Source organism: Myotis yumanensis, unplaced genomic scaffold (assembly GCF_028538775.1).
Source record: "Myotis yumanensis isolate MYYU_CA2020_CCGP unplaced genomic scaffold, mMyoYum1.0.hap1 SCAF_1, whole genome shotgun sequence".
Taxonomy (NCBI): Eukaryota; Metazoa; Chordata; class Mammalia; order Chiroptera; family Vespertilionidae; genus Myotis; species Myotis yumanensis.
Genome location: NW_027223752.1, coordinates 9,266,642 through 9,286,051, shown reverse-complemented (window position 1 = coordinate 9,286,051; position 19,410 = coordinate 9,266,642). Strand labels below are relative to the sequence as shown.

At 42.8% G+C, this 19,410-nt stretch overlaps 2 protein-coding genes and 1 non-coding gene across 3 annotated transcripts; all 3 read right to left on the bottom strand.

The window, feature by feature from the left end:
• Nucleotides 1–3,343: 3,343 nt before the first annotated feature.
• Nucleotides 3,344–19,077, bottom strand: LOC139009295 (four and a half LIM domains protein 1-like). The gene is made up of 2 exons (XM_070413522.1): nt 18,991–19,077; nt 3,344–8,972 (listed from the first exon to the last, which is right to left on the bottom strand). Exon 2 carries the CDS (start codon nt 8,784–8,786, stop codon nt 7,944–7,946), a length of 843 nt encoding a protein of 280 aa, XP_070269623.1. The 5' UTR covers nt 8,787–8,972; nt 18,991–19,077; the 3' UTR covers nt 3,344–7,943.
• On the bottom strand, nt 11,012–19,236 carry LOC139009300 (EKC/KEOPS complex subunit GON7-like). The gene is made up of 2 exons (XM_070413536.1): nt 18,991–19,236; nt 11,012–14,854 (listed from the first exon to the last, which is right to left on the bottom strand). The coding sequence occupies exons 1-2, from the start codon at nt 19,196–19,198 to the stop codon at nt 14,760–14,762; spliced, it is 303 nt and encodes a 100-aa protein (XP_070269637.1). The 5' UTR covers nt 19,199–19,236; the 3' UTR covers nt 11,012–14,759.
• LOC139000133 (U6 spliceosomal RNA) lies at nt 14,621–14,726 on the bottom strand. The gene has a single exon (XR_011469534.1). It is a non-coding gene; the product is annotated as a U6 spliceosomal RNA (small nuclear RNA).
• Nucleotides 19,237–19,410: the final 174 nt, after the last annotated feature.

Here is a 19,410-nt window from a genome sequence, read left to right as displayed (position 1 = left end):
TTACTTGGCTTGCTTTAAAATTCTTCAGACTAAAACACCAATTCATGCTTTCCTGAGTAAGCCAACTATTTGTCAGCTTGTGAGAAATTGGTATAAAATTATTGAGATGATTGCTGTCCTGATACACAGAATTCGTTCCTCCTTTTGGTTAATGCTGTGGGCATTCTTAATGCTACTGATTTTTTTTAAAAAAAAGAACTTGGGAAGAAACTAAATGTTTGCAAGTTGAGAAATCGAACTTATACATAGGAGGTGGAAACAAGGTGTTCAGTGAACATGTTTGTCCCAGTGCCTGTCGGATGTGCGATAGCGCTCTGAAAGATGCTGGCAAGTCATCCTGATACTCCTTTCTAGCCTCAGGGCTGGTCTTTAGGCCAGAGGTTAGTTGCATGAAGATGTGATCCTTGTACTTCCTCCTGTGCATTTGTACTTACTACCTCATGTCTGGTACCAATACAAATATCTAAAAAATGGAAATACTAGATTTTAGGATTCTTTTTTCTGGGTGAGATTAAGATACATTTTTATACAGCTATGTCATTAATCCCAGGGAAATGTTTCACACTGATAGGTTTTAATAATGTTTTGGGTGCTTACTCTGTTGGGCCCTGTTCTAAGAACTTTGCATAAATTAACTCAATGAACAACCCTATGAGCTAACAATTATCTAGATTTTACAGATAAGGACACTGAGGTGGAGCAGTTAAGTAACTTGCCAGAGGCCACACAGCGGGTAGGTGGCACAGCCAGAGCTGTGACCAGGCATCGGGTGCCTGTTCCTAACCACAGCTACAGCGCTTCTCACAAGTGACGGCTGTTCCAGCACCGGGCGCTGCCTGCCTCGCCAAGTTAAAGAATGGAGATGGCATCATCGAGAAAGGTTTTTCTCAATGGGCTACTGGAAATCTAAAAGTTTCTGGCAATCTCACCCTTTAAGTCTGATTTGACTAGAATGGAATGCTGCACTTTCCATAGCCATCTCTTACTTGAAAGATAAAGCAGGTACTTCTGCAACTCAAAAGCAGCAAGATCAGATTCTTCTCTAATTAGTCCCAATTCTTTCTTTTACTGCCTCCATAGGTCTAGTTCCTGAAATGATTTATCTTCTGCTACAGTACATAGAATCTTCAAGTAAGCGGCAGTTTGAAGTACAGATAACCCAATCACTTGTATCTTTTGAGTATTTACTAATTATAGACGGTCCCCGACTTACCATGGTTTGACAGGAATTTTCCACTTTATGATGATAGTAAAGCAACATGCATTCAGCAGGAACTGTACTTGAATTCTGATCTTTTCCCAAGCTAGTGATAGTACAGTAAGAGTCTCGTGATGCTGGGCAGCAGTGAGATGATCTTGCCCAAATGTAGGCTGATAGAAGTGTGCTAGGCCAAGCTCAGGGGTCCAGTGGGTTAGGTGTGTAAATGCATTTTCTACTTACATTTTTAACTCATGATGGGTTTGAGAGTAACCATCATAAGTTAAGGAGCAGTGCAGCATGCATGCTGCAGGCGCTGCATTGAGTGATTTTGCATTCATCCTGTCAGCCCTATGAGGCTGGTATGTACTGGTACTAGTGCCATTTACAGAAGAGTAAAATGAGGAAATCTGAGGAATTAATAACTTGCCCATGATCACACAGCAAGTAAGTGGAAGAGCCAGGGCATTGAACTGGGGATGTCTGGCTTCAGATCTCCAGCTCTATCATCCCAATCTATTGCTTCTCAATAATTTGAGGAAAATCATTGAGCAGTTTCTTGTTTTATTTGATTAGTCTTGAAGCAGTGTTAGTTTGGAAATGATTTAAGAAAATTACTTGTTACTTTTTATTTTACAGATGTTTGGTATAATGCAAGGTTTGTGAATTGGTCACTTGTAAAGTGACTTCATTTTTATTGAAGTACATTTTCTCTCTTCACATTCTTATATTGAGATTTGGTAAGTAAATGCTCGTCTCTTTCAAGATAATATGTCCTTGGTAGTAGAAATGTTAAAATAATTACTGTAGGAGTAATGTAGTATTTTTAAATGTTTCAGATTGCAGAGTTAATCTGTTTTTGATTACTTAGGAATTAATTATCCAAGTTGGATTATTATTTTGTCTATGACTATTTAAGAGTTCAAAGCACTCTTTTGGGAAAGAGGAAAAGGTGAAATTTATCTCCCAGCTCTATTAGACCGAGGAGGAGGTTAAAATTGATGGATTGGAGACCTATTATTATAGCAGGTCATCACTTATTTTATATTCTCATCACAATACAAAAAAGCAGTGACTACAGGATTAGGTAGTGAGATAAACAGTAAATAAGGGAAGTGTATCAGAGATTTCAGGAAAGAGACAGGCATCCTAGGATCCCTAACCAGTCAGTATATGCTTCCAGGTATGAGAAAAATAGAGTGGTAACGAAAAGTTTTTCTTGGGGGAGGGGAGTCGTTAAAGTACGCCCAAGAGAGTAACTGTAACCATAATATAATCAAACTGGTATATTTCGTTGACCGTGGGTATTGTTAAAGTCTTTATTGAGAATATCCAGTGTGGATTTTTTAGATGGGTTTAACATTTTCAATCTCAAAAATACTGGCAGAAAAGCTTGCCACAATACCACATGACTCATGTTTGCATCAAACATTTGCCGTCATTATAATTTCTACAACATATTTTTTTTAAGTGCCATGTAATTGTAGACCATGATTGGGAATCATCATGCATTAGTATTTTTGTTTTGGTCTAAGGCAGTGAGTGGGCTCTTGAACTGTGGCTGTATATTAGAATCACCCAAGGGAATAAAAATCGCAAAGCTCATATGAACAATGTCAGGATCCCTTTTCCACCAATTATGTCCATTTCTGTGGGCATAGTCCAGGCAATCCTGTTTTTAGAGGCAGGTCTTCAAGTGAGTCTGTCAGGGTTTTCTGCACCATAAAGACTCAATTGTTAGTCACGAGATCTGGTGTTTATTTTTGGAACCGCCTCAAAAACTATTTTGTGGTAACTTCACCCTAGCTGTTTGAATTGCAAATCCCCGCCCAAAGTTTAAATAGACTTTATTATTACAAGGGGGAGGCCTACTGACCAGAGCCTTATAGTCGGTATATATAGTTCCAGCGTGTCACCATGGAGAAATCAGAGGTTATGATTGTAGAGGAAGTCACTGACTGAAGGCCAGGATCCAGGGGAGTCAGCCAGGAATGCTGCGGACCATCAGGACAGGCTGGGGTGGTCCCGTGGCAAGGTGAGGGGGAGAGGACAGCTTCACTCCTGCTTCTTGAAGCTCTCCAGGTGTGACAAGACCCAGCCCCACAGCCAGAGAAAACAAAGCTGGAGATGAGCAAGGGTGACACCCATGGTCCTGCACTGCTTGGAATGGATCTGGGCCTGTCAGGCCCCTCAGCCCTGGACCTCCGCAAGTAGACTGCTGACAGCTGCCAGCTGGAGCCCAGGCTTGGAAATGAAGTGTCTGCATATTCTGATTCCACCTCCTCTCCTTCAGTTTACCCCGAATCCCATTTATCAGGTTTTTGCCCTCCACTCTACCAAAACTGTTTTCTTGTCAAGTGGTCACTGGTAACTTACACAGAACTGAATCCTTTGGTCAAGTCTTAGTCCTCCAATTACTTATTAGCAGTTTTTGACACATTCCCTCTCTTTGAGATACTTTCTTCAGTTGGCTTCTCATCACTACTGCCCAGTAGAACTTCAGCGAGGATGGAATGTTCTTTATCTGTGCTGTCCCAATCAGTAGCCACTAGCCACATGAAATGAGCCCTTGAGATGTGGCTAATGTGACTGGGGAACTGGGTTTAGTTTCAATTAGAATTTAAATAGCCACCAGTGGCTAGTAGCCACTATGTGTTAGCCCAGGTCTAGATATTTTTCTGGTTTTTCTCTTCCTTACCAGCTCCTCCCCTCTCCTTTGCTGGTTCCTCCTTGGGGATCTGCCCGATTTCTAAATACTGGCTTGCCCCCGCCCCGTCCCTTTTCTCTTTTTACTCCCTTGATCATCTCATCCAGGCTCATAGCTTTAAATGCCCACATTTATATTACTACCTTGTCTCTCTCCCCTGAGCCGCAGATTTGAATATCCAACTGCCTACTTGATATTTACTAGATGTCCAAAACCAAGCTGCTGATCTCTCCACCCACCAAAATCTGCTCCTTAAGTTCCCTACGAGATTGCTGCCAAACCCCTGACGAGGGATCCTTTTAAACTCTTACTCCTCTCAAAAGTTCCTCCTGTGGTTTCCCTTCTCAGAATAAAAGCCAAAGTCCTTCCCATGGCGTACAGAGTCATAAATAAACGGCCCTTGACCTTTACTTCAGTTCCTAATAACACTCAGCCCCTGACTCCACTCCAGCCGCACTGGTTTTCTTGATTCTAGAACACACCAGAAAAACCTGTTCCAGGGCCTCTGCCCTCGGTCCTGCCTGCCTGCCTGCCTGGGTGCTTGGCCCCGGCCTGCTCCATCCCCTTCTTCAGACCTCTGCTCAAGTGCCAGCTTAGTGAGGCTGCCTCTCACCACCCAATTGAAAATCCAGCATCCCTCTTCTCTGTTTTTCTCCGAAGCACTTACCATGTGATATCACATGACATGTGTTTTGTCAGGATCTAAACTCCATGAGCGGAGCGATTTGGCCTGTTCACTGCTGTATGCCCCCTGCCCCAGTGCCTAGAGCAGCAGGTGCTCAGTAATGATCTATTGCATGCATGATGCTCAGTGTCGCGGAACACCTCTCTCTCTAGACTGCAAAACAATCTAGTTCACTCTCCAGGGAGAATAAAGGTTAAAGTTAACATTTACTACTAAGTGCAGAGCATAATCTGTCTCACGTGCTAGGTAAGTTTGGTTATTCAACTTTTTTTGTTGACACTATCGCAGATAGTTACCAAACTCTTTCAGGTTTCAGCATGGACTGATGTGTTCTTTTATGGCCAAAATTTAAAATGAGTTTCCCAATTTTTTTTTTTTTTTTTTTTTTGCCAACAATTCTTGTTATGTTGGTTGTCTTAGGATCCTTCTCCTTACATCGGTTTGTTGTTCCATTTATTTACGCATTCATTGGTCGATTCCTGTATGTGCCCTGACTAGGGATTGAACCTTCAATCTTGGTGTATCAGGAAGATGCTCTAACCAACTGAGCTACCTGGCCAGGGCGGGGTTTTCCTTCTTGATGCAGAGAAAAATATATACCACATTCACAAACAAGTGTATATTTTAAGTGGTGATTAGAGCCTTGAGAAAACCATCTAACATGTACCAAGTGTCATGACAACCCCTTAGAGCTACAACAAACATTATAGTATTCTGGCGTTCAGGGCAATCCCTTGGCCCCATAAAGCACTTATTTAAACGAGTAATGTTTTTCTGCAAGTGGCTTCTATCTTCAGAATTTTTGGCACCAGAGTAAATTCCCAATGGCCCCAGTGTGAACTGCTACTTTTTAAAAGATTTAAATAGAAGCTTACTGCCTAGCATTCACTATTTCCTGGGCCATGTCTTTATTTTATTTTATTTTTTATATGTATTTTATTGATTTTCTACAGAGAGGAAGGGAGAGGGATAGAGAGTTAGAAACATTGATGAGAGAGAAGCATCGATCAGCTGCCTCCTACACACCCCCTACTGGGAATATGCCTGCAACCAAGGTACATGCCCTTGACCGGAATCAAACCTGGAACCCTTCAGTACCCAGACTGATGCTCTATCCAGTGAGCCAAACCGGCTAGGGCAAGGGCCATGTCTTTAAATAAAGCAATTCTGACCCCAAAGGTCACCTGAGAATGGAAAAGTCGCAGCTACACTGAAATTTGCTTAATAGTTTAAGAATAGTGCACTGGCTAGAGGCAATTTCTTCAAGGCAAGGCACTTTGGTTTTAGGAAAAACCTCTGACCTTTTTTTATGGTATCCTACCTCATATTTAGTCCAGTTTTCCTAACCTTTTTATTTTTCTATTTTGGTTTTGTTTTGTTTTCCTAACTTCTTTAGAAATCACTTTGTATTCCCTAATCTGACAAGTAGTAGTCAGATGGGAAATGGATTAAAAAAAATGTTTTGGTTGATTTTTAGAGAGAAAGGGAGAGTGATAGATGGTAACATTGATGAGAGAGAAACATCATCGATCAGCTGCCTCCTGCATGCCCCTCACTAGGGACTGGGCATGTGCCCTGACTGGGTATCGAACGGGTGACCTCTTGGTTCCTCACCTGCTGAGCCACAATGGGGGTGGGGTGGATTTTTTATGTTTTAAGTCTGGATTGGTTCATTTTTGTCCTGAATTACTTAATGACATTTAAAACTGTAAACATGGCTGTTTTGCCCTTACTAAATTTAAAGCATGACTTTGGAAAGTAAAAATCTTTAGAAACTTTCTTTTCTTTTTTTTAAATTTACATGTTGCTTTATTCCGTAAGGACACCCTGACACGTTAGATGATAATAGCTAATGACAAAAAGTAGAAATGAGGCGCCTGCTTCTCTAACCACTGCTAAGAGCATGTTATATGTATTGTCATTGCATGTCCGCTTTGACATCCTCTCATTCTATTATGTACTATAACAATGGAGCGAGGACACGGTAAGTAGGTGGTTCTGCATCTCAGGTAAGCACTGCATGGCAATCCGGCTCTGCCTGTGAGGATGGTGGCCCTCCTCCCTAAGAAACCCCGCTAAGCTCGTGAGGAACAGCCCTAAGAATCACAGAGAAGGGATGCTGCTGGCAGCCTCTAACGCAGCGACAAACAGCAGACAGCTGCTGTCACATGGGATTCGACTTGCCATTGTTTGGAAATGCCACATCCGTGTCAATGACAGTCCTGGCACCTGCTCAGCCACCCGCCTAGAGTTTCATGGTTACTTCTGTTCGATGACTACAAAGCTACAGGAACATTTGAGGGACTAAAGTATTTTCATGTAAGTCTCCAAACCCAAAAACTATGCTGCTAGTAATTAAAACAAAAATATTAATTAAAATAAAAAGGACAGCTGGGTTAGTTTTGCTAGCTTCCAGAATTCACTGTGACAATGTCCTTTGAAACAGGCTGTTCTCTCCAATATGCCTGCACCCTCCACATCACTCGCACATTCCACACTTGGAAGTAGGAATGTCCAGAAAACACGGCACATGGGGAACTCAAACCTTAGTATGGGAAAAAGGTCAGCTCAGACTCACAGCTAAGTTCAAATGTTAATTTCCTGGAAATTTGTATTAGTCGATTGAAAGCACAAAGAGCAGAAAGAAGGTTTTGATGAAGAAGTGAAACCATGCGTTTCGGTACGTCCTCTTTCTACTCTCGGCACAGGGTGAACAGGGAGCTGGAGCGGCCGGTGCAGTTGTGTGTCCTGTGATGGCACGATGGGTCCCAGCTGAGCCAGGAAGGGCACCTGAGTGGGGGCTTTATCTCCTAGGGCCGTGGTCGGCAAACTGCGGCTCGCGAGCCACATTCGGCTCTTTGGCCCCTTGAGTGTGGCTCTTCCACAAAATACCATGTGCGGGCGCGCACGTACAGTGCAATTGAAACTTGGTGGCCCATGCGCAGAAGTCGGTTTTCGGCCTGGGCGAGTCTATTTTGAAGAAGTACTGTTGATATTTGGCTCTGTTGACTAATGAGTTTGCCGACCACTGTCCTAGGTTTCTTGCTTACATCACTAAGCAGCTAAATGGTTGGTACTTTTCTGCTCTATGATAAATATGCAGAAAAGTAAACTAAGTGTTTGTTTTTTAACTACAGCCACCGCAAAATTAACTCTGCTGCGGGGTTGCTTTTTGCTCAATCCTAATGTGAGTGCCCTTATTTGAGTAATACTATAAAATAGGAGGAAAGACAGAAGGAGCAACTTTGAAGAGGTGACAGACCACTCTTGCCCTATGGACAGTGCAGGTCAGAGGGCGAGAACACAAAAAACAAGACTCAATTCCATTTTACAGGGCAGGAGCCCCTGCCGCTTTACAGCTTTTTGGCACAGTCAGGGCAATACACTTGCTCCTGATGGAAGACAAAGCGCTTGCTGGCCAGATTCAGGGAGCACTTTTTGCAGTGGAAGCAGTAGTCGTGCCAGGACTGTCCTTCATAGGTCACCACACTGGAGCCTTTACCAAACCCAGTGATGGGGTTCTTGCATCCAGCACACTTCTTAGCCACATAGTTCTTGTAGCAATCCACGCAGTAGTACTGGTCCTCCACAGCAGTGAAACGCTGCCCGGCCAGCTTCTTCGAGCAGGTGACACACACAAAGCAGTCGGCATGCCAGGGCTGGTCCTGGTAAGTGATTCCTCCGGATGTGATGGCCTTCTTGCACTTCATGCAATGCTTGGCAAACTTTTCCTCATAGCAGGCCATGCAGTAGTATTCCTCCCCTTTAGGGAAGAAGCTATTCGTCCCGATGACTTGCTTGCAGTTGCTGCAGACGAAGCAGTTTTGGTGCCATACGGTCCCCTTGTACTCTACGTTCTGATCTCCTGGCATAATGGGCTGTGAGCAGCCCTTGCACTTGTAGGCATTCTCAAGCAGGTGGCACTGTTTGCACAGGACCTTGTTCTCTTTGGCCACAAAGCTCTCGGTGGCTAAGGGGTGCTGGCACTGGGAACAGTGGAAGCAGGTGTCGTGCCAGAAGCCTTCCTTATAGCGGACCTCCTTGGCGTCTGCACCGATGGTCTGGTGGCATTCCATGCAGGTGTTGGCACAGTGCTCGTCATAGCAGTCCAGGCAGCAGTGGTGGTCCTCCTTCTCCACGTACTTCTTCCCGTGCAGGGAGGCCTTGCAGTAGTGGCAGTTAAACTGCTCAGCCATGGAGCCCAGCTTGGATCTGGAGGGGTCTCACCCTGAAGGTGTGGAGGAGGAGGTGGATTTGCTGAGGGCTGGATTTAGCTGTCAGTAACTTCCAGCACGCTGCCCTGGGGATGCTCAGGAGCGCAGCTGTCCCGGAGGCGGCCGTGGCAGCCGTGGTGGTGGTGGCAGACTCCACAATAACTTTTTCTGTATTTGTGTATAAAAATACGTAACATGATTTTTTTAATGCAAATAAAACAAAATGAGTATATGATGAAAAATCCCCCTCTCACTCCCGACCCCTATCTCTCTAGAAGCAGGTTGACTATCCTTTCAGAGAAATTATAAGCACATCCTAGCCAATAGACTCCAATAGTAGCATTCTACACACTGTTCTATATTTTCTAGTTTACATTTGACATCATATCCTAGAGGTTGATCCTTAACAACACAGAGCTATATCTTGGTCGCTTTAATGCCTGCACAAATGTTCTAGTATACTCATGTTCTATTTTTATTTAACCAGGATCTTCTGATGGACATTTATTTAGGTTGTGTACTTTTTTTTGTTACTAAGAAGAATGCTGCAGTGAATAGTTCTGTAAACAGATCTGTCCACTTGTTGCTATTATATGTAGGATAAATTTCTTTAAGTAAAATTGCTGAATCAATTTAACATTTTATCAGAATTGTCAACTTGACCTTCAAAGAGCTTACATCAGTTTATACTCGCCATCAATATACTAGTATTATAGACCTCACATCCTTCCCAGCTCAATCTTGCATCAAAACTTGTGATCTTGCCCTAACCGGTTTGGCTCAGTGGATAGAGCATCGGCTTGCGGACTGAAGGGTCAGAGGTTTGATTCCGGTGTCAAGGGCATGTACCTTGGTTGCGGGCACATCCCCAGTAAGGAGTGTGCAGGAGGCAGCTGATCGATGTTTCTAACTCTCTATCCCTCTCCCTTCCTCTTTGTAAAAAAATCAATAAAATATATATTTTTAAAAACAAAAAACTTGTGATCTTTCCGTTTGAAAGTAAAAAAATGGTATTATGGTTTTAATTTTCACTTATTGGAAGTGGAACATTTTCAGTTAAAAACCATGTGTATTTCTTGTGATCTTGCTGTTCCTTTCCTTTGCCCATTTCTAGTGTATTTCTGACTGGTGCACATGAGATCCATAAAAGGAATTAATTCTTAGTCATTTGTGCTGAAAATATGAAATACTTTTACCTTCTTTTTTTTTTTTAAAATATATTTTATTGATTTTTTACAGAGAGAAAGGGAGAGAGATAGAAACATCAATGAGAGAGAAACATCGATCAGCTGCCTCCTGCACATCTCCCACTGGGGATGTGCCCGCAACCCAGGTACATGCCCTTGACCGGAATCGAACCTGGGACCTTTCAGCCCTCAGGCCGACGCTCTATCCACTGAGCCAAACCGGTTTCGGCCTTTTACCTTCTTTGTCTTTTAACCTTATTCACAGAATGTTCAGAAACTTTATTATGTAATCATATTTACTAATTTTTTCTATTATGGTTTCTGGATTTTTAAAAACTTGCTTAGGAAAACTTCACTCTGAAATTATAGAAATTATTATCCCATTTTCTTTGACCACTTTTGGTTTTTACTCTGTTGATTTTAGAGAGGTGGGGGGAGAGAGGGAAACATGGATTTGTTGTTCCACTTATTTATGTATTCACTGGTAGATTCTTGTATGTGCCCCTGACTGGGGGTGGAACCAGCAACCTTGGCATATCGGACGACGCTCTAATCAACTGAGCTACAGTCAGGGTTCTTTTAGTAGTTTAATGGCTTTGTTCTTTACTCTAAAATTCTTGAATCTACCTGAAATTTATGATGTTCTAAGTAATGAGAAAAGAACTCAACTTCATCACAAAAACTATGAGAAATCAATTCATTTCTGATTTGTTAAAACTGAGTATTGTTTTACAAATATAGGGGTGGGCAAAAGTAGGTTTATAGTTATAATAAAAAGAAATAATACAATAATTAATAATAATAATACAAGAATAAACTCTGCATTTTATATACTCAAAACTGTAAACCTACTTTTGCCCATTCCTGTATTTTTCAATTTCTATAAGAATTTTACACTCTATTTACAATATACTTAGATACCCAAGAAATAATTACCACAAGTGATGGTAGTATTATTTAATTAATATGTTAATTTTATTTGAAACTATCACTAGCTGCATTTATGGTAATACAGTTTTGAGCTTTGCAGTGCTCATCTACAATCAGTTCAAACAGAAATTTCTTATAAACATTTTATTACCACATGGTGGCTGACAATTAAGTTAAAATGCATAGGTTTTCAGGATGTCAAAGGTATGACTCTTCTAGCCATATAAGAAATAATATTCTATATTTGTACAGACTGAACAATTTCACTGAGAGATATATTTTATAGGCTAAATAGGAACTAGATAAAAATACTTCATAATAAACTTGAGGGCCACAGATGTCTCCAACTGATTTTCTAACTTGGAAAAAAACATTAGCTTTATTTCCTTTAAAAGTCGAGTCCTTCTTAATAAAACTTAAAAAAAATTCTGAGTAGCTGAAGAAATAATGCTGCTACAGTACATTTCATATGATGACAGGGGAAGTACGGGCCGCTCAGTGCCACAGAAGCTAGGCATTTCTTCTATACCGGTCCTTCAACATGACCTTTTTTAAAAAAAAAATATTTTATTGATTTTTTTACAGAGAGGGAGAGGGATAGAGAGTTAGAAACATCAATGAGAGAGAAACATCGATCAGCTGCCTCCTGCACACTCCCCACTGGGGATGCGCCCGCAACCAAGGTACATGCCCTTGATCGGAATCGAACCTGGGACCCTTCAGTACGCAGGCCGATGCTCTATCCACTGAGCCAAACCGGTTACGGCCAACATGACCGTTTTTGTTACACATAGGACTCACGTATGAAGAAGATAGCATAAGAATTAAAATCAGTATTAAAGTTAAAGGAAAAGATTCATCAAATCTATAGCCTAGACCAGTGGTCTGCAAACTCATTAGTCAACAGAGCCAAATATCAACGGTACTTCTTCAAAATAGACTCGCCCAGGCCGAAAACCGACTTTTGTGCATGGGCCACGAAGTTTCAATCTCACTGTACGTGCATGCCTGCACATGGTATTTTGTGGAAGAGCCACACTCAAGGGGCCAAAGAGCCGCAGTTTGCTGACCACGGGCCTAGACAATAAAACACTGAATCACAGCACAGGTATCTTGAAATTTCTTACTTATAAACATATCCTATATAATAAAACCCTAATATGCAAATTGACCAAACGGCAGAACGACTGGTCACTATGATGCACACTGACCACCAGGGGGCAGATGTTCAACGCAGGAGCTGCCCCTGGTAGTCAGTGAGCTCGCATAGGGGGAGCTCTGCTCAGTCAGGAACCAGGCAGCGGTGGCAGGAGCCTCTCCCAACTCTAAGGCAGCGCTAAGGACCCCTTGAGGGATGTCTGCCTGCCAGCTTAGGGAACAGGGAGTGGGCCTAAGCTGGCAGTCGGACATCCCCCAAGAGGTCCTGGACTGCAAGAGGGCACAGGCAGGGCTGAGGGACCCCCCTGCACCCCCAGTGCACAAATGTCATGCAACGGGCCTCTAGTTTTTAAAATATATTAAACAAAGAAGGAAACAAAATGAGCTCAGCCAGTATGGCTCAGTGGTTGCATGCTGACCTATGTACGAGGTCACAGTTCAATTCCGGTCAGGGCACATGCCCGGGTTGTGGGCTGGATCCCCAGTAGGTGACATCCAGGAGGCAGTTGATTGATGATTCTCTCTCTTCATGGATATTTCTATCTCTCTCCCTCTCCCTTCCTCTCTCTGAAATCAATAAAACCATTTTTTTTAAAGAGGGAGGATAATTAAAATATAGTCCTTCGTTAAGCAAAATCAGTATGGTTACAGGATGAGAGGAAATATCAAAGTCAACACAGAATGTTTACTTAAAGATTATATTTGTGTTCACAGCATAAAAGAACATCCCATTTGGCTCTCTTAAGTTACAAATTAAATATACCGGTTGGAACAAAAATAGGTTTACAGTTGTTCGTATGGGAAATACAATAATGAATAATAATGCTATATAATAAAAGGCTAATAGGCAAATCGACCAAACGGTGGAATGACTGATTGCTATGACGTGCACTGATCACCAGGGGGCAGATGCTCAACGCAGGAGCTGCCCCCTGGCGGTCAGTGCACTCCCACAGGAAGCGTGCTGCTCAGCCAGAAGCTGGGTTCACAGCAGGTGAGCACAGCGGGGATGGTGGGAGCCTCTCCCACCTCTTTAGCAGCACTAAGGACCCCTTGGGTCCAGGACTGTGAGAGGGCACAGGCCAGGTTGAGAGACCTGCCCCCCTTCCCATGCACAAATGTCATGCACCGGGCCTCCAGTGTAAGAATAAACTGTTTCGTGCATTCACAACTGTAAACCTACTTTTGCCACAGCCTATATAGTCACTTAATTGTATCATCTCTGGATGTCTGTATATTGGGTGTGAGTGTGGATTCAAGGTTTCCTCGGGTTTTTCTCAAGGGGTCTTCTTTATCTTCATTCAGTACTTCTATTCCTGTTTTCTTTTTAGTTAAGCAGACTGTTATTGCTGTTTTTAAATTAAGTTTGTTGGGGTGACATTGGTTAATAAAATTATATAGGTTTCAAGTGTACAATTCTGATACATATTGCCATTCTTCTTCTTTTTTTAAACCTCACCCGAGAATATTTTTTTTCTATTGGTGTTTTTAGAGAGAGAAACATTGATTGGTTGCCTCCTGTATGTGCCTCGACCAGGAAGGCAACCCGCAACCAAGGTATGTGCCCTGACTGGGAATCGAACCCTCAGCCTTTGGGTGTATGGGACGACACTCCAACCAATTGAACCACCTGGCCAGGACCAGATTTCCATTCTTATAGTCAATTCCCAATCTCATCACTTGCTCATGACAGTTCTTTGAAATATTTTTGTCCACAAACCATGACATGTACTTAAAAAAAATATATATGATTTGAGAGAGGGAGGGAGAAAGAGAGCTAGAAACATCAATGAGAGAGAAACATTGATTAGCTGCCTCCTGCATGGCCCCTACTGGGGATTGAGCCCATAAACCCAGGCATGTGCCCTGACTGGGAATTGAACCAGTGACCTCTTGGTTCATGGGTCGATGCTCAACCACTGAGGCACACCAGTGGGTGACATGTACTTTTTATAATAAAAGAAGTTAAAAGATGCAGATATCACACAAATTAATTCAATAATTATTTTTAGAAATAGAAAACAAATGAAAAAGCTCTGGCCAGTGTGGCTCAGTTGATTGGGTGTCATCCTGTGCCTGGAAAGGTTGTCAGTTTGATTCCCGGTCAAGGCACATGCCTGGGTTTCAGACTCCATCCCTGGTAAGGGGGCATGCAGGAGGCAACCTATCGATGTTTCACTCTCACATCAACATTTCTCTAAAAACCAATTTTAAAAATCTTTTTTTAAAAAGTAGAAAACAATACGAATTGCCAACTTAAAGGATTTTACACATTATGAAGTGTTCCCTATTATTTCCATGGCCTGAAATTCTTCACTCAAGAAAACAGATTCATTTCTAAACATTTATTATATCTTTCTTTGTTGGAAACAGAAGTTGGCCTGAAATTCTTCACTCAAGAAAACAGATTCATTTCTAAACATTTATTATATCTTTCTTTGTTGGAAACAGAAGTTTTTTTCTTTGACAAAACTGTGCCAGAGGAACAAAACAAATGCTTTTCTCAATTAGAGCAGATGTTGATATGGCTGTAGTTTTTTTTTTTTTTTTTAATGCTTCACAAATTTGCATGTAATCCTTGTGCAGGGGTCTTGCTAATCTTCTCTGTATTGTTCCAATTTTAGTATGTGGGCTGCAGAGCAAGCATGGCAGCAGTCTTTTACATTTCATACAGCTATTGTTAAAATGATGTTTTTGGCCGTTTTGCAGATGGTCCATCTGAGTTAGTTCTGTTATCAATGTTATTTTCATCTTCTGCATCATCTTCATTATCACCTTTTAAAATAAATATTTGTATGACAATGTGTTCAGTGGTTGAAAGAAATATAATTAAAATGGTTGATAATGAGACCATTTCACTTTAGGATTAATAAAACCATGTATATTCCAGATTTGAAGTATGTATCATTAAAAAGATTTCAGTCCAGCCGGCGTGGCTCGGTGGTTGGGCGTTGACCTATGAGCCAGAGGTTCGAGGTTCGGTTCCCGGTAGAGCCATATGCCCTGGTTGTGGGCTCGGTCCCCAGTGTGGGGTGTGCAGGAGGTGGCCGATCGGTGATTCCCTCTCATCATTGATGTTTGTCTCTCTCTCCCTCTCCCTTCCTCTCTGAAACCAATGGAAATATATTATTTTAAAATTAAAAAAAAAGATTTCAGTAATTTTGGTGCTTAAAACCTTTCCTATTACTTTTTTGAAGATATAATTCATATAACCATAAAATTTACTCTTATAAAGTATACAGCTTGATTTGTAGTATATTCATAAAATTGTACAACATGACTATCTAATTCTAGAACACTTTCATCATCCCCAAAAGAAATCCCACATTTATTAGCAGTCACTTTCTATTGTCCTCAATCATTGGCAACCACTTTCTATCTCTCTAGGTTTGCCTATTCTGGACATTTTATATAAATGGAATCACACAGTGTGTGGCCTTTTGTGACTGGCTTCTTTCACTCAGCATAATGTTTTCAAGGTTCACTCATGATGTAGCATGTATCGGTACTTCATTCTTTTTTAATCCTGAACAATATTCCCCTATATATCACAGCCTGTTTATCCACTCATCAGTTGATGAGCATTTGTGTTGTTTCCACTTTTTAGCTATTATGAATGATGCTGCTATGAACATTACTGTGTAAGTTTTTGTGTGAACATGCTTCCAATTCTCTTGTGAGAACTAGGAGTGGAATTGCTGGGTCAATAAATGTTGACTTTATGCTTAACTTCGTGTGTGTTGTTTCTTAAATATGTTTGTATTGATTTTAGAGAGAGGAAGGGTGAGGGATAGAGAGAGAAACATTGATTGGCCGCCTCCTGCATTCCCCCTTCTGGGGATTGAGCCCGAAACCCGGGCATTTGCCTTGACTGGGAATTGAACCGGCAACCTCGTGGTTCAGGGTTGACGCTCAACCACTGAGCATCACTGGCTGGGCATTATGTATAACTTTTTGAGGAACTGCCAAGCTCTTTTCTGAAGAAGGTACCCCATTTTACATTTTCTTCTTTTTAAAAAAATGTCTTAAAATTGATTTTAGAGAGAAAGAGTGAGGGGGAGTGAGAAACATTAACTAGTTGCCTCCCATATGCACCCTGACCAGGGATCAAACTCAAAACCTGGGTATGTGCCCTGACCGGGACTCAAACTGGTGACCCCAACACTTAACCAATTGAGCCACACCAGCCAGGGCCATTTTACATTTTCACCAGTAATAATTAGGGCTCCAATTTCTTCATATACTAGCCAGCATTTGTTACTGTTCTTTTTTATGATAGCCATCCTGGTGGGCATGCAGTGATATCTCATTGTGGTTTTAATGTGCATTTTCCTGCTGGCCAATGATGTTGAACATCTTTCCATGTGCTTATTGGCCTCATATATCTGTTTTGGAGAACTGTCTGTTCAATTCCTTTGTATTTGGTAACTGGAGTGCTTTTAGTATTAAGTTCTATCACTTTGCTTTTGTACTTGTAATTTTTTATTTTGTACATTGTTATTTGAGATATAATTCATATAACATAACATTCACCATTTAATCTCTACTACCTTTGTGTTATTGTTAATCCTCACCTGAGGATATTTTTTTCCATTGATTTTTAGAGAGAGTGGGTGGGAGGGAGAGAGAGAGAGAGGAACACTGATGTGAAACACATTGATTGGTTTCCTCCCCCATGTGCTTGGACCAGGGCCAGGGATTGAATTTGCAACCCAGGTACATGGCCTTGACCAGGAATTAAACCTAAGACCCTAAGGTGCATGGGCAGACCCTCTAATCACTGAGCCCCACGGACCAATGTATTCTATTATTTTTAACAAAGGTAATTCAAACCTAAGTTTTATGGGGATTTCATTAAGCAAATAGTACAAAAACATGCCAACCTATACAAAAATATTCCTGACCCACCATTTTTTTTTCAGACTATAAGAGAAAGTTACTGAGAAAGTCACAGAGGCAGAAGTGAGCTGTAGAAGAAATGGGCTCAGGAAACAAGGTAACAGGCAAAAGAGGGCCCTTGGAGCTTGGGGAAAGAGATGCAGAGCAAGAGGCAAGGAAACCGGGCCTGGGGGAAGGAGGTGGGGAAAGGCATACTGTTCCATACAGAAAGCGGGCTGGGTCCTAGGTCCCACAGGCTTTTCAGGGCCGGAATTGTAGGGGAGCTCCCAGGGGAGGATCTCAATCCAGTGTTGTGGTTTCTACTGATTGGTTGGTCATTAGTCAATGCAGCTTGACCCACCATTCATCGAACAGGTGGCAGTTATTTTTCCAATAACTAATATCAGATTTTTAAAAAATGGCTCTAGTTATACTCCTGTCCATATGCCAATGACAACATTTTCAAGAGATTAGAGAGGTACTTCTGGAGCCAAGAAACAGGACTTCACTCTCAATATACTGATATGGAAACAATCTGTTATCTGAACTCAGTGTAATGTTCCAAACGGGCCCCTTCGCATGATCTGGAACTACCAAGATGCAATCAAAATGGAAGAGAAAGGCAAGTAGAGTTCCAGCTACTCTACAGAGGAGTTACGCCCTGCCTCCAATAATTAGTTCATAGGTCCTACAGTTTGGGCCAGTCAAAATGAATACCTGTTTTTGCATTCAAGACAATATTTTAAAAAGGTTAATGCAGCTAAATTTCACGTTTCTATTTTCAAACTGCACCTACAACACTGGGATATGGGAGAACAGGAGTGCCTGGGCTCTTAAGACTCTTCACACCAAAATCTGTCTCAATCTTCGGCACCTGTTCCTATTCTTAGAGTTACTTTATTTTTATTATATTTTATTGATTTTTTACAGAGAGGAAGGGAGAGGGATAGAGAGTTGGAAAAGTCGATCAGCTGCCTCCTGCACACTGGGTGTGTGCCCGAAACGAAGGTACATGCCCCTGACTGGAATCTAACCTGGGACCCTTGAGTCCGCAGGCCGACGCTCTATCCACTGAGCCAAACCGGTCAGGACTAGAGGCCAGTCTTCCACGCGTTTGTGACTTCACAGCTGGTAAAACACTCAGCTCAGTCAGGCCCTCTCCGAGGCCTTCCTGGGTTCTCTCGGTTTGCAGGCGTTACAAGAGGTCCTGGCGTCATCGGTTCACTCCTGAATAAGCGTTTGCCTGTTTCACCCTAATCACTCTGAGGTCCATCCACAAGGAGAGCAACGGAATCACGTTCACTTTTATTTTTCTTTCCTTTTTAAAAAATTTTTATTTTAGTGAGAGAGAGGAAGGGGGAGAATGAGAGAGAGAGAAGGAGAGAAGAGGAATAGCCATATGTTGCTCCACTTATTTACACATTCATCGGTTGATTCCTGTCTGAGCCCTGATCCAGAAGGAGCCCGCAACCATGTCAGCCCGCGCTCTAACGGACTGAGCTACCTGGCCAGATCCCACCGCATTTTCTCCAGAGCTCAGCCCGGTGCCTGGCACACAGCGGGCCTTCAGCAGGCTCTTTTGTTTGTTGTTTTGCTTTCTAAATATATAATAAACATCAATGAGATCAATCATTGATCGGCTGCCTCCTGCACGTACCAACCCCCGCCCCCCTCACCGTCACCGTCCCCGCGCCCCCCCCCCCCCCGCCCCCATTGAGCCCGTAACTCGGGTACGTGCCCTGACCAGGAATCCAACCGTGACCTCTTGGTTCATAGGTCGAGGCTTAACCACTGAGCCGGCTGTTTGTTTTTGTGAAGTGTGATATAAATGAAATAAAGTGGTGGAAACGCTTGGGTAGAAGCAAATTAATCAGCCCCAATTCCGCCCAGATAGGGCGGAAGGGGCAAAAAAAAAAAAATTAGGTGAAATTCTTCCCTCGAAGCTTTTTTCAAGTCTGCAACTCTACGGGCTCCCCGAACAGATTTTCCCCGGGTTCCCACACCTTCCCGCCCTCCACGGTCTCAGAGCTCACCGTCCAAGGCCTCTTCTGGAGCCGCCGCCGCTCTGTCCTGCGCTTCCCGCTGCACCTGGGGGTCCAAGAGCTCGGCCACCAGCTCCCTCATCCGGGCCACGCCCGACAATAGGCCCTGGAGAGGGTCCGCGTCGTCGGGCGCCTCACAGGACACCCGCAGCTGGTGCGGCTGCCCGTCCAGCCCAACGTACTCGCCCAAAATCTCCATGGCAACCACTGAGCTACCAGAACGCGCCACCGGGAACTACCATCCGGAAGCGGAAACCAGCCCGCAACGGGCACAGGCGGGAGAAGGGAGAGGAGTGACTTCCGTTTGTCGGAAGTCGCTCCTCCCCCTTCCTTCTCTTCCTTTTCTGGGGATTGGTTCCTGGCGCTCAGGACCCGCCTCCTCCGGCCACGCCTCCCGCGGCCGCTTTTCCC

Bases quoted from the DNA above. Each gene is read 5' to 3' on its own strand.
- LOC139009300 (XM_070413536.1), bottom strand. From the start codon at position 19,198: ATGGAGATTTTGGGCGAGTACGTTGGGCTGGACGGGCAGCCGCACCAG. The intron at 14,855-18,990 runs GTGAGCTCTGAG...TTATTTTAAAAG, and splicing joins TCCAGAAGAGGCCTTGGACG to GTGATAATGAAGATGATGCA.
- LOC139009295 (XM_070413522.1), bottom strand. From the start codon at position 8,786: ATGGCTGAGCAGTTTAACTGCCACTACTGCAAGGCCTCCCTGCACGGG.